This window comes from Adelges cooleyi, unplaced genomic scaffold, assembly GCF_023614345.1.
Source record: "Adelges cooleyi isolate 19-005CV unplaced genomic scaffold, UGA_ACOO_1.1 ACOO_flye_CR_arks_rails_tigmint_CR_PRNA_30, whole genome shotgun sequence".
NCBI classification, from domain to species: domain Eukaryota; kingdom Metazoa; phylum Arthropoda; class Insecta; order Hemiptera; family Adelgidae; genus Adelges; species Adelges cooleyi.
The window spans coordinates 21,866,886-21,881,035 of record NW_026095971.1 but is presented as its reverse complement, the minus strand read 5'-3'; the positions used below and the strand labels follow the sequence as shown (position 1 = coordinate 21,881,035).

The 14,150-nt window shown below is 33.0% G+C and overlaps 1 protein-coding gene across 3 annotated transcripts in view; it reads left to right on the top strand.

Moving 5' to 3' along the window:
- The window catches only part of LOC126838085 (uncharacterized), an 82,164-nt gene that overhangs the window by 30,381 nt on the left and 37,633 nt on the right, over positions 1 to 14,150 (top strand). For 2 of the 3 annotated variants that reach the window (XM_050572199.1, XM_050572198.1), the window contains exon 1: positions 3,923 to 4,227. The exons of the other annotated variant lie outside the window; for it this stretch is intronic. Coding sequence is in view for 1 of the 2 variants with exons in the window: in XM_050572198.1 (XP_050428155.1) it covers positions 4,127 to 4,227 (101 nt within the window). In the remaining variant the exon portion in view is untranslated. Of the gene's footprint in view, positions 1 to 3,922; positions 4,228 to 14,150 lie in introns of those variants that run through there. 3 annotated transcript variants of the gene reach the window in all.

Below are 14,150 nucleotides of genomic sequence, written 5' to 3'. Positions count from 1 at the left end.
CCATTGCAGCGTTTAGGTGTATAATTATTTATTTGTAAACGACCGACTGACGGGTTGCATTTGTTTTAAAGGAAAATTAAGTACCTCTAATCATTTATCCTTGGCCGAACAATCACACGTTTACACATTGTTTTATCGTTCTCCTATATATATATATACATACAAAATTAGTAACAATTTGTTATGGAGTGTGTTTTTAACAACCTCTTGCCCCTATTCTTAACATCAACAACAACGCCAATTTCATTCCCACGCCAGTTTCCACGGTGTAAAGCTTTTGAAATCTTTGATAATTTAATTATAATAATAATATATACATACATCCGTCGCCATATAATGTGCATAAGTAGCAACAAGACAAAGGTTTGTTTTTCTTTGATAAGCAGATCAAGGTGTATAAGTACCAACGACCAAACGTACAAGCACAGAGCCGTAGGGGTAGCTTTTCTTTACACCCTTTTGACCTCAGATAATACCTCTTGTTTTAATTAATACACGAACATCGTTCATAACAACGTTTTCTTTAGTACAACAATAACAATATAGATTCAATACCGTGTACAAAACTGTATAAATATTATAATATAATATTATGTGAACACATAATATCAGAACGAGTGAACGAGTTGAGTTTGTAAATACAAAAATGAATTTGTAGTCTTAAAAAATTGTCTTGCATTTTTTGTTTGTCCATTTTTGATAGTATAACACTATCTTCGAGGGGTGGTTTATTAAAAGATTTTTTCATGGTCTATTAGGTGTGGTGGTTAAAAATATAGATAACCACTTTTATGTTGACTTTTTCACATAAAATCAGTCAACCAAACACCCACCATTAGAGCACGCGGTTACTTGTTATTATTATGATTTCTCACTCGTACAATAGTAATATTGTATCCTATATTTTGTTTTTAGTCCAACCGTTTTTGCTGATTTTATCGTTTTTACCTTGAGGTTTTTTTTCATTGGGGACGTTTCTCGCCCTTCAGACAGTCAATGCATCTCTGAATGATATGCGTTTTATTGGACATTTTAATGTTATGTAAATTAATTAAGAGCCGGATGGTTATTATAGTATTTTTTTCATGTTCATATGAATCAGTGTGGTTACCTGTTTTTGGTATCTACTATTTTATAATAATTTATCGGTGTGAAATTCAGCTGCGACCGTAAAATTATCCGAGACGTCGTGGAATACATTTGATTTTTCAAGAAACTCAGAAACTAGGTCACGGTACGCGGTTTGCGAGTAAACGGATTAGAATTCTCCTCGTGTAAACGAAATTAGACGGATTTTTATTTTTGCTTTTAGTTTGTACCTCGAGTAAGACTTACACTGACTGCAATAAAATAATATTATTGTCACGGCAATAATACAGATTAGATAGAAGCCGGACGGTGCGCGTTCTATTCGAGCGGTGTAATGTTTTCTGCGATAATTTCATTCCACTTATGTGGTCACACTGATCTCGATCCTGTTATCAGTAAATGCCGAAGTTCGTTATCAGCTGGCTTTATCAAATCTGTGATAATAACAATAGAGAATTTAGCGTATCGCAGAAATTTTAAAGAATTTCAACGCCAGCATATGAATATTAACAAGTTGTAAGATTTCGTTTAGAAACAAGTTGTACATAGCACGGCAGGGTGGTGTTTTCGCTCAGGTACTATTTATATTGTGTATATAGCTCTATGTAGGTACACATGACAATATTGTTATGTATTCTCACGTAATAATAATACGCTTTGAATAATAATATGATCGTCTCGCTGTACCTCTTATGTATATTATATGTAATACCGTCTTATACATGTTTGCCGAGTAAATAAACATAACCCGTTAAACTTATGGGTACACGTGTATAGGTGTATATGAATACATTACTTACCTACATAATAATAATATGTGGAATATTTTCCACACAACATAATGAGTTTGCTTGGAAATCACTTGCACACATACTCTTTTTAGTGTTAAAGGTCTGAGCGACTGGCGGATCTCGCTGTGTGTGAAATACAATTTGTGTTTTATAGACAAAGTCCAATCTTAAACGACACATCTACTTAGCCATATCTCCGAATCTAGTGTAAGTGTATGTGCCTTGTCGTTTGGACGCTGAAACGATGAAAAAATGTGAAAACGAAATTTGTCAAGACGACGAGAAACGTATGGCATTGAAAGCAGCTCTCGGTTGGCAAACGATCAAAAAATATCCACCGGGATATTGTTTTTGGCCTGTTGAAATTATTCACCCAAACGTGTATTAGATATATTAAAGTTGCAGGTTAACGCACCGTGGAAAGTTTTCAACGTGGTAATACTATTTTTAAACACATACATTGACCGGCAATTTCCAAATCAATTTGGCTCCATCCCATAGTCAGTGTTCACCACTCTGGCGGTCGGTCGTTAATAAGTCCTGGCTGTATATTATTATTATTATGTGTGTGTGTGTAGATTATGCATTTGCTATTTGCTATCTCTGCACCATAATATTTGTATGTAACGTCAACTCCAATATTGGCCGATTAATCACGATTGTTCGCTTTGGGACCGAGTCCAACCAAAACCGTTTTCGGCAGACAGATTTCTAGTAATGACAGCTTTAATATATTGTATCTGCGAAACGAGCTTTGACAGTTATAATGATTATTATATTATATTTTGTGTTTGGCATTGCTGCTTCGGACCGGATCCAAATTGTTTATGAGAAATTATTGTTCCACAACTGAGCATCACTGAATTTGTTCGATTGTTATCAGCAAATGCTGAGTGGTAGAATTTAATGGGCCAATCACTAATTACACAAATATAATATAGTATAATAAACTAGATTGTCAATAGAGAAAATTGAAGTTACCGTTTTCCGCCATCTTTGTGGCAATTAGAACCTTATCACACGAAAATATGTTAATAATAACTATAAGTTGATAACACAGATTTACAGATATATATATATATATATATATATAATTTTTTACACATAAGTCCCACAGAATGGCAGATGTCGACTTTCATTCTTAACACTGTTAACAATCTAATTTATTCAATATAATATATGTGCTAATTTATGTTTATGGAACCCGGCATAAAGTATACCTTATACCTCGTTACCGCGATGAAATATTGATAACACAATGTAAACATTGCAGTGTTTGCATATGGCGGCCAAGCTTCAGTTTTGAGTGTACGTTTAAATGTGTGTAGTCGGTAGTCAAATTGTTGTTGTTATACCCGTGTCTGTGGGTAATTCTAATAATAATAATAACAATACGTGTGTTGTACGAATAGAACGAAAGACGTTTACCCAAAAACGAACGGGTTTATTGGTGAAATTATCAAGGAAAAAAAATTACCTTTTTGATTGCCGGCAAGTATTTTGTGCGAGTCGGCTCGGCGGCCAAACGCGTGCGAACCGCCCCGGGCGACAAGTATGAATAAAAAAATGAAAAAAAATTCTAAAAAGAAAGAAAGTCCTGAGACAATCGCCGTGTGGGCTTTCTATGTGGCGCACACACACACATTGAGAGTTTGGTAAGACGGATAATAATAATAATATTATAGGTGAAATTATTATGATGTATGCGCGAGCAGTGCACACACACACACACACAGGCACGACGGCCTTAGCCACAAGGATGTAAAAAAAAAAATAATAATAAAGAAAACAAAAAACCAGCTCTGCACCGGTAAGTCCATTTTAGGGATTCCGAAGAAACGCGCGGACGACTCGTTCCTGCTGTCTCCGTCTCCGGCAGCTATCTTGGGCAGCTGTTATCTGTATAATGTATATATATATATATTTTTTTTTTTTATTGTGTATATGTGCAACGGGATCCGCGTCGCTTTCCCATCATCATCATCATAGTGGATTTCCCACCTAACCTAACCGGACACACATACACACACACACACAAACGCAAACAGCTAGTCGGTCATCCGATGGCGTTACGGTCGCTCGTCCGCGCGGTGTTGTTGGTTTCCCGAATTTTCCACCGGCAAAATTAAAAAAAATAATATAATATCTACCTATATATACGCAGTGTTTGTGTGTCTGAGTGTGTGCATTTCCAAAGACGTTGTATACTGTGTTTATGTGTCGAAAATGCGGCGGCAACGGTGGTAATGTTCGGCGCGATAGCGTGTGTAGCCGTCAACAACCATCAGCGGAGTCCGGTGTTAAAAGCCCAAAGAAATGGCGGCGGCGGTCACCAGTCATCAGCAGGGTAAAACATAATAATAATAACAAAATGCCAAAATCGAATCGTTTATCACAGTTCTTATGGAAAAGGACTTTTGTTAATAAATATACATATAATATATTATATTCTGTGGCCGTAGACATGGATCCGTTTACTCTAGCAAATAGTCAAATTCTAATGACGGTTAATTTTTTTTTTTATGGCGGCTCAATTCATTTACAACAAAAGTTCCTGTTAAATAATCATATACGTTTGTTTAATAAAATATATATATATATATATATTTATTGGTAAAGTAGTTTAGGGTTTACACAACGCCGTTTGATTTAGTAATATTTTTATTTATGAAAACGGTTAAGTAACTCGTTTGCTTATGAAAAGAAGGGTAAAATTTCAATTAAAACTCTTACTGTTGGTTAAAAAATAAATTTGAAAAATCGGTATTAGCAAATTTAAATATAAGTATAATGCGAAAAATATTTCTCAAGTAAAATTGTAGGTATGTGTTATTTTTAATTAGCCAAAAGTTTGACTCTTTCTGTTCTTTAACTGTTTGCTACTCAACACGTACATACCTACTAATAAACAGTAATTTCAAAATATTTCCCTCTACTCAAAAAAATTAGAAGAATATAAAAAGTAGTCTATAAATTATTTGCATTTAACATATTGTCTTGAAAATCGCAATGAAAAATGTCGCTTAAAACGCTATTTTTTTTCAAAAATTATTATCATTCTAGACTAAAGACGGGACGGTTCCACGAAAATGAAGCCATTTAAAAGTCGTTTGTAAAAACGTGCAAATAGCTTTTTAATAGCACATTTATAAATTGAATTGAGTAAGAATAATTTATACTTTCCCCGAGTACAATATACCAAACGGCATTTTAGCATCATCCCATTCGAATTGGTCACAACACTCGAGCGATGCAATATTTAGTAATAGTAGTGATGTTATTTTGGAAAATCATTAATCGACGGCATGTCTACTAAATTTTAAGCCAAACTTTATGGTTTTAATTTTTAGTAAAAAAAAAAAAAAATACCTAGCCTAGTGCAACCATTTTGGAATGATAATTTAATTAACCGCACGAGGCCAACGTCAATTATTTGTCAAACATCTTTTGGTCGAGTCATCTTAGGAACAATAATACTTGTTGTATAGGAACAGCAGCTATATCGTTAACGCCAAAATGGCTGGTTTCAACCGTTCTACCCACAAGTTTCCTTGTTGAGAAACTAGTATATCGCCGTTGAAACACTATTTCACTTAAATTACATTTTATAGCTGTTGTCCAACAGTTTTGAATTATACGACCTCGTTGAGTGAGAGCTATATACACAAATATATATATGTCACTGGATTGGAATACAGTCCCCAAAAAAAAAAAAAAAACCGGACTACCCGCAAGTAGGTTTATTAGTTAGTGATTTAATTTTACATAATAGTTGTATTAAAAAATAGCTGTTGACTAATTTTTATAATACCGACAACTATGTTAAAGATTCAATTAGCGATTAACTAGACTATATTATAACTACCAACTTGATTCTGTCAAGAAAGTAGAAATTTCCGTCGAGTACACAATGTTATAATATTATTATATGGTAATATCGTATAGCCTAAGGGGGGCTGTTCACCTTTTTAGTCGAATGAAAACAACAATAATTATTTCACATTACTCACATTATTTGTGTTGCTAGGTGGTTGCTAACGGAGGTTTTTTTTTTTTTGTTTGCAAAGAAGTTACAAAGAATATTATCATCTTTATTTCCGTGTCGCCTCTTGAGTATTTTATTTTTTTTTTCAGTTTTTTTGAACGCTCAAATCGGTCCGCCGGCGAAGCATAACGCATAGGTAGAGTGCCAGTTGCCAAATAAAAAAAATAATATTATAAAAAACAACAAATTGATACTACCCACATTGATGTTGTGTGTAAATCATAGGCGACAACCTTCGAAAAGTCTGAAAAATCATAGAGAATAGAAACACTAGGAGGGGGGAGGTAGATGAACTGTTAATATGTCAAAAAAAAGCAACTTAAACGCATAGTAGGTTTTGATTTTTTGTTCAGTCGGAATGTGACCAAAATTTAGACAGAAATCTAACAGTTTTCAACACCATTCGAATAAAATGTTATCGAAATTTAATCATATAAATAACACATTTCGAATAATTAATAATAATAATAGATAACACATTACTCGAATAATGATTCGAGTAAAAGTTATTCGAATAAAAAATAATTTTAAAAATAAGTATTCGAAAAATTTCAAAAATTAATTATTATTCGAATAATTTAAAAAAATATAGTTTTCGAATCATTTTGTTCCCGTTAATAATAATTCCAAAAATGTATGATTCCAAAAATTTCAAATTATTTTATTTTGAATAAATGTCAAACATATTATATAAATAGTTAGTATTTTTTTTTAAGGAACTATTTTTTAAAACATTATTTCGTATAAATATTATATATTGTACTCACTTACAAAATATGTATAGAAAAACAGGTATAATATACAGGGTGATCAATTTATCGTGAACCACTCAATATCTCATAGGCTGTAATAAGAAATTTAATTTTTGTGTTTTATAGTGTTTTTACCCTCTTCCCAAACTAATTATATCAACTTTTGCAACTTCAATGCTAACGCATACGTTTCATTAACTTTTTAAATCAAGAATAACATATTAAAAGTTTTGACTGGTCGACAACCAGTTTTGGATAACAGCTTTTTTTGAAGTTATTGAAGTTTCAAGTTTAGGGCAGGAGGAAAGGTGCATTTCCCCCCTCCCGTCCTAACTATTAAACTCTTATAGTTTTAAAGTAAATGTTCAAAACTGGTTATCGACCAATAACAATTTTTAGCGAAATATTCTCAATTTAAAAAAGTTAATATAATAATATATATGTTACTATTAGTTTCAAAAGTTGATATAAAAAAAATAAGTTTGGGAAACAAAAAAAAATTCGAAAATTTGAGATCACATAAATACATATAAAAACACTATGAAAAACAAAAATTTAATTTCTTATTATACCCTATGAGTACCCTGTATAGGAAAACAATCTGTATTCGTGAATGAACTGTAATACAATTATTTTAATATTTTAATATATTTTTTATTATTCAAATAATTAATTTGAACATAATTCGAATGAAAAATGTTTTGAATAATTTTATTATTCGAATAAATTTCGAACAAATTATTGGAATAACGTTTTGTTAGAATAAATTGAAAACAAATTATTATTGGAATAATGTTTTATTCGAGTAATAATTTTTTGCACAACTCTGCGAATAAGACTACTATTATTAAAAACAATATAAACAAATTTGTTTTAAAAAGTAAGACTGATATTCGAATTGCACAAATAAAACAATTTAGCATATTATGTGTGTGTGAGTGTAATCTGTTTTGTTATATCAACTGGGTATTGGTCAAATGCAAACAATGAGAGAGAGAGAGAGAGAGAGATAAATGTAGGTAGGTGGACGATGAGTATATTTTGATACACAGTACCTACTCACATACAAACACAAAATGTATATATTTATTATTTCCGGCAACTTGTTTTGTTTGCTCGTCAATTATATCGAAAAGCAGTTCGTCCGACAAATATTTATACACGGATATATTATATTATCTATGTTTATTATGGTTGTTGTGTACTTTGGGCAAATCTATATTATATATTGGCATATGTGCATCACACGGTCGTGTTTCCTCGGCTATAACTCCATTGGTTTTCATTGTCCAGTGCGAACACGAGCACAATAGCAGCATTACTCGTCGGAAAAATAAATACTAAAAACGGAGTTGCTTAACCTCGTCCCAAACAAATTCAAGCACTTTTGAATTATATAAAAAAAACTTTATTTTAAATATAGGGCGGAATTCTACAGCTGCGACCGCCACGGATCCCCCAAAAAAATTTCAAATAAATGCAAACACACAATAATTCAATGTCGCCCGAAAGGCTTAACCCGACCACGTTAAGAGTTAAGACTGATAAACGTTGGACAGTAAGTAACAATTATGGCAGGGAAGAGTTGTTTTAATCGAAAAACAAAGAATCTAGTTATTTTCTACGCTCCACGGAAAAACATTTAATCATAGATATGTTATCTCTTATCATTTCTCTCTTATCACTTATCACTTTCTCTTATCTCTATCACGTGAAAATGAAAGTGTAACGCGATAACGGCGACATCAAATTTCTTGAATCCAGACCAATAACATAGAGATATACAATTAACTATTGGTATGCCAATAGTTGACGATTATCTGTTAACAGCTTAAGCGTGTGTTATTCGAAAAGTGAAGTCACCGAAGTTTATAAAGGAGTGCGTTTGCCGAGGCTTAGAACATAATATTATTACAGACAGACAATGACCACAGATTGTTAGCGTTTGTGGCTGTATGTTTTTTTAATTCTATTCAAATAAACTTTTAGTTGGCCATAAAAATTGTTATAAACTACTACGGTATCATGCTTGGAGCCAGTCGAGAGCGTTTGTTAAGAAAAATGAAATACATTTTCTAGCAGAAAGTATACCCGTCTTGCCGAGAAGTTACCGTCAAAACTAATTTCGCCTGATATGTCCGTGGCACCGTTAGGTATCGATTTTCGCCAAATAAAAATATACATACTTTTTTCGACTTGTCGAATGCGGTCGGGCAGAAACTTTTCGTTGAAACTAACAAAATATAAAAAACAAGCTCGGAGCGGTTTTATTTTTCCCACGGAATTTGAATTACTTTTCAATCGTCGTGCAGCTCCGCGAGCAAAACTCTTCTAAAGTGCAGTTTTTTTCTTCTTCAAAGGCAAAAATATATATAAACGTGTAAGTACGTGCAGAAACTCTTACTAGGTAGTTACCAGAATAACGTCGTCTATGTTTTAACTCAAAAGAGCTCAAAATTAAATGAAGGAGAAGCAGGAGGTCGTGTGTTTGTAAACAATGTCATCTGTTTTCATAATAAATAATATTCTTACCGCAAAAGCTTGTACCAATAAAAACTTTGTTTTTTTTGTCTTGGCTTCAACTCTTACAGATAACACCAGACATATTTTAATTCGTTATTATATGTACACACGGTGATGATGATGCTTAGTGGATAGTTTGTATTGGTATTATTATTATAGACTACCTCAGTGATTGTTTCCAACTTAAAACAAATAATTAAAAAACTACTTTTGGACATTTATATTTTCATAGTTAGGTTAACACTTCGATATAAGATATTAAAAATGAATGTAAAGTTTTCAAAATTATATATCTTTGTTAGTTATCATTTAATTTTGTCTCACACGGACAATTAGAAAAAACAGAGCATCAAAATTAAAAAGATAGACGCTCTAAGACTGTTTCCCTATAAATCGGAAGCCTCGAAATATTAGTGTACAGTTCTGTTAATTAAACACCGTCCGACTAGCCGTGGGGGCAGCTCCCTTTTAAACTACTATCTATTTATATACCGACGGTAAAAAACGAAAATTAAAGATTCGAGAGTTTTATTAAAATTTCCATTTAAATAATAATAACATAATTACTGTGTATATTAGAGATGCGATCATCGCTGCTGGGGGGGCAAACCAGACGGTTTTCCGGAAATCGTTTACCTCCCCCATTAGCTGTCTGGATGCGTATATATATATATATATTTTAAGTTCTCTCATTTGGATCGACTTCCGTTTTTGCCGTCCTAGTCCGGACATAGGTATTCGTCACCCCTTCACGGGCGTTACAAAATGCTCAGACTTAACAGGATACGGCGGATCCGGCCTGAAAATAGCACCGGAGTGTACAAAAGGTCGTGGAGTTTGTATTTTGTTTTTTATTTTATTTTTTGTCGTTTTCTCGACCATTATTTTTGTACTCTCGCCGGCTGCTGCGGTATAGCCGGCACAGGTTGTCTAAACAGAGTGACAAACGACACTGTGCAATGTAAATATTTTACACGTATACAGGGTGATCCGTCTGATGTCTGATGCCTAACAAATGTTTGCATGCATAAAAAAAAAGTGTATGGACTTGGCTCTTTTCAAATAGTAACAATATATTATATTTTTAATTCCGTAAATATGTAGATAAAAAAATGTTAGCGTTCGGATTTTGCTATTTTCATCAATCCGTTCATTTGCTATGACTTTGTAAATATTTGAATTTGAGATCAATTCGTTCGTCGACGAAAACTGTTACCGCGTCACTGTGATAATTATTATCTCAAAACATTTGATAAACATGAATTTTATGGGCTACTGGATTTTGGAAAACCTAAGACATACGATGACAATTAAAAAGAGCAATTTTTAACGAATTTCCTGAGAAAAACTAGTGTCTTGCATCGGATACAAGGATCACCCTGTATATGCATACATAATAATAATACCTTGTGCAAGTAATAGCCCAGCGACACCACCCGACCACCGCCGGTGGATTAATACAACAATGTATTATTATGACACCTGTGTGCACACGCTGGCAAATGGCTTATGAGTGATTTACTTTGAAATTCGGTTAGGTTATCTGTACCTACTATGTAAAATAATCCGTGTAAACCGTACCAAATTTTGGTTTTTTTTTTTTTTAACAAGGAGGGATTTGGTTTTGGTCAACCGGAAATAGAAAATAATATTATGTAAACTACATTGAAAATGATCTAAAAATCAAGCAAGTATGGTAATTGAAACGAAAAGAAATTTTAAAAGTTGATAACTTTAAAAGCTTGTTGTGAACTGGGAAAAAAACCAAGTGCTTCACACTAGTGAGAAGGTAGATATTTGTCTTGGCTTTATATAAGATAAGTGCATGTATACCGTATGAAAAATATTTAATTTTAATTTTACTTGAGATTATTCAATCGATAATCTCGATAATAATTCTTCAATTCAATCTTACTAATGTTTTCCATTGCATTCGGCAAAAAAGACATGCTACAAAAACATAATGTGTCGATCCGAGTTTAGACTTGACTGATGCAATTAATTCCAAACAACCGTTTTGTGTGTAAACCGGTAATACAAACCGTGTTTTATAACAATTACAATTAATTCGGAACCCCTTTTAAAACGAATTCAATTGAGGTTATTTACATTTTTTATTGGATTGTAGGGTGAACTGAGTAATTAATTATTGCATTGTCGTTATTGTTTAGAGTAGGTCAAACTGTTCTATTCTAAAATCCGTTTATACAGCGTTATCTCTGAACGGATACACTATATCTATGTACCGTATATTATACATATAAGCCATATATTTTATATATAATTTAATAAATGTAGATTGAAAACGGTCGGCTCGACCTGCATCTCCAGTGTTGCTTTTTTTTTTGAGCCGATTTGTGCTGCTTTATAATAATATTAGGGTTTGAAATTAATTAAACCACTAAATGTGTCCGGCAGGTAATTACTTTTGCCGGGATAAAAAAGTGAAACTATATAACTCTTAACAAAAACTTTGGCGCACAAATAAAGGAGGGGAGGGCGGTGTTGTTGGATTCAGGTCATTCAGACCCCTTTAAGGTACCACAGAATTTGTAAATTAATATATGTATACAGATCACTATGTGTATTATAGAATATAGCACATTCGTTTGAACGTCTTGACATACATTTAATTTATATTTTTGTCGAAGAACGTGATGGATCGATGGGCGGTTTTATCATTTTCTGTACATTTTCTTGTGCGCAGCAGTTCACATAATATTATATTATATTATATTATGGTAATGAACCTGGCAATTCACTTTATCGACTGTTGACGTCACGGAACAGAACGGTTTGCACTTATGTCAGCTCGAGTGCTGCTTGCTGCTTTCCAAAGTATAAATTATAAATGTCCCCACATGCATAATATGCTCTTTGGATATTTTATTAACTTCCCAATGAAACGATAATATTGTGTAAACGTTAAAAAACTCACTAAATGCTTTTTAATTAGTTAGAAATCTCGGTACGAATGTCTTAACCCGGGTCTTGTAGGTTAACGGTAATTGATAAGTAATCGATTTTGGAAGCGACGTTAGAAACAAATTACCCGCGACTAGAACTTAAAGTTAAATTAGAAATTTTCGGAGAAACGAGTTGTATAGTATACCACGACCTAATCGAAATTAGAAACAGATAGTTGGACTTGATTCGAATAAAACGTTATCAAAATATAATCATCTAGACAACATACAATCCGAGTAAAAGTTATTTGAATAATTCCAAACACAATTACTATTCGAATGACAAATTATTTAATTAGTTTTTAAGTGATTTTTTGGAGTAATTATAATTTAAACATCATTTGCAGGTAACGGCACCAGTGATTAGCACTACCTCAATTTTTGGCAGTATAGTATTTTTTTTTATTCCACATAGAATACAGAATCAGGTTTTATATCAGACAGAAGATATTTTATACCGTCGAGATACACATTTTTTACACAAAATCCATTTAAAAAAGAAATTATCTGATGTAAAAAAAAAAAACATTGCATTGCCAATGACTGGATTATAGTGCTAATCACTGGTACCAACGTACAGGGGAAAAATGTAAAATTCGAATAAATTGTGCAGTAAATATTCGAATAACAATTTGCACAATTTATTCTGATTAGACGCTTAACTCAGGCTCGTAGGAAAATATAGTTGTGCATAATAAAATAGTAAAATAGTTAGTGAAAAATATAGTTGTAATTAATAATTATTCGAATAAAAATTGTTATCCTGTATATTGTTCTGGTTTTATATATTTTATGAACGTAGTAAATACTATATTTATTCGAAATAATGTTTTAAAATATATTCATTTCAATTAAGCGCTTACAAACTGTTTAAATATTATGTTTACAAATTATTCGAATAATTTTTCATCCGAATAATTTCAAATTCAATTATTCGAATCAAATATGTATAAATTATGTTTGGAATCATTCGAATAACTTTTACTCGGATAATGTGTTATCAAGACGTTTTATTCGGATGATGCACAACTCTGATTGGAGACTTAGCATTGGAGACTCGTCGTTTAGAGCTTAACTCGAACCGTCTTGAGAGGTGGAAAATTCCGCGCCTGTGGTTTTTTTTCTTATTCCATACTCTGTAAGTGTCGATATAAGTGACGCCAACATTAGGCACGTGCGGTCGAATTGTGCGTCATCGTCCAAATGAAAAGACAATACTTAAAAACCGCGGAAAAGCAGCAAAAGAGCAACGTCAATGGTAGTGTCTATTGTGTGTGCTGTCAAATGTCTAAAGGTGTCTTCCGACGAAAGGCGGAAGCGGGTCTTCTTTTTCTTTCTTTTTTAACCTAACCGAGGAACTACACGTCTTAATTATTGTTGCACGTTTGCCGTCCACACACTACACATATTATTATTATTATTACTATTACTATTATTATTGTACGGCATAAGGTTCTTGCCGAGCTTTGTTTTCGGCGTGGGATTCGGCCGCCTAGTCGCCATGGCAACGTGTCGTCAATCATTTACCGTCCTTGGGCACGGGCATGGGCTGGGTGATTAACCGAACTCGAGGTGTACAGAGCACATACGCCAATACTGTACAACACTCGAGTGTCAAAGCAATAATACAATTATTATTATTATTATTATTATTACTATTATTACAGTCGAATCGAATATATATATATATATATATATATATATTGTGTATAGTAATGGGTCGCTTGGGGGTAACCTAACCGAAGGGTAGGTAAATATTGATACCGAATATTATTATGCCCGTGCTTTATTTATTTATCCCATTCCCATATATTATTACATATTGTCTTATCGTTGGCGCGCATCTAGAGGGCAGGCTAAGCAAGTACAGACCTTTCCTGAAAACTCTGAAAGCTTGCTAATATTTTTTTTTTTTTGGAGCCTGAACAAGTTTAGAAGGATTTGAACTTCCCTAGCCCCCGCCCTCCCCTCTAGTTGCGCCTGT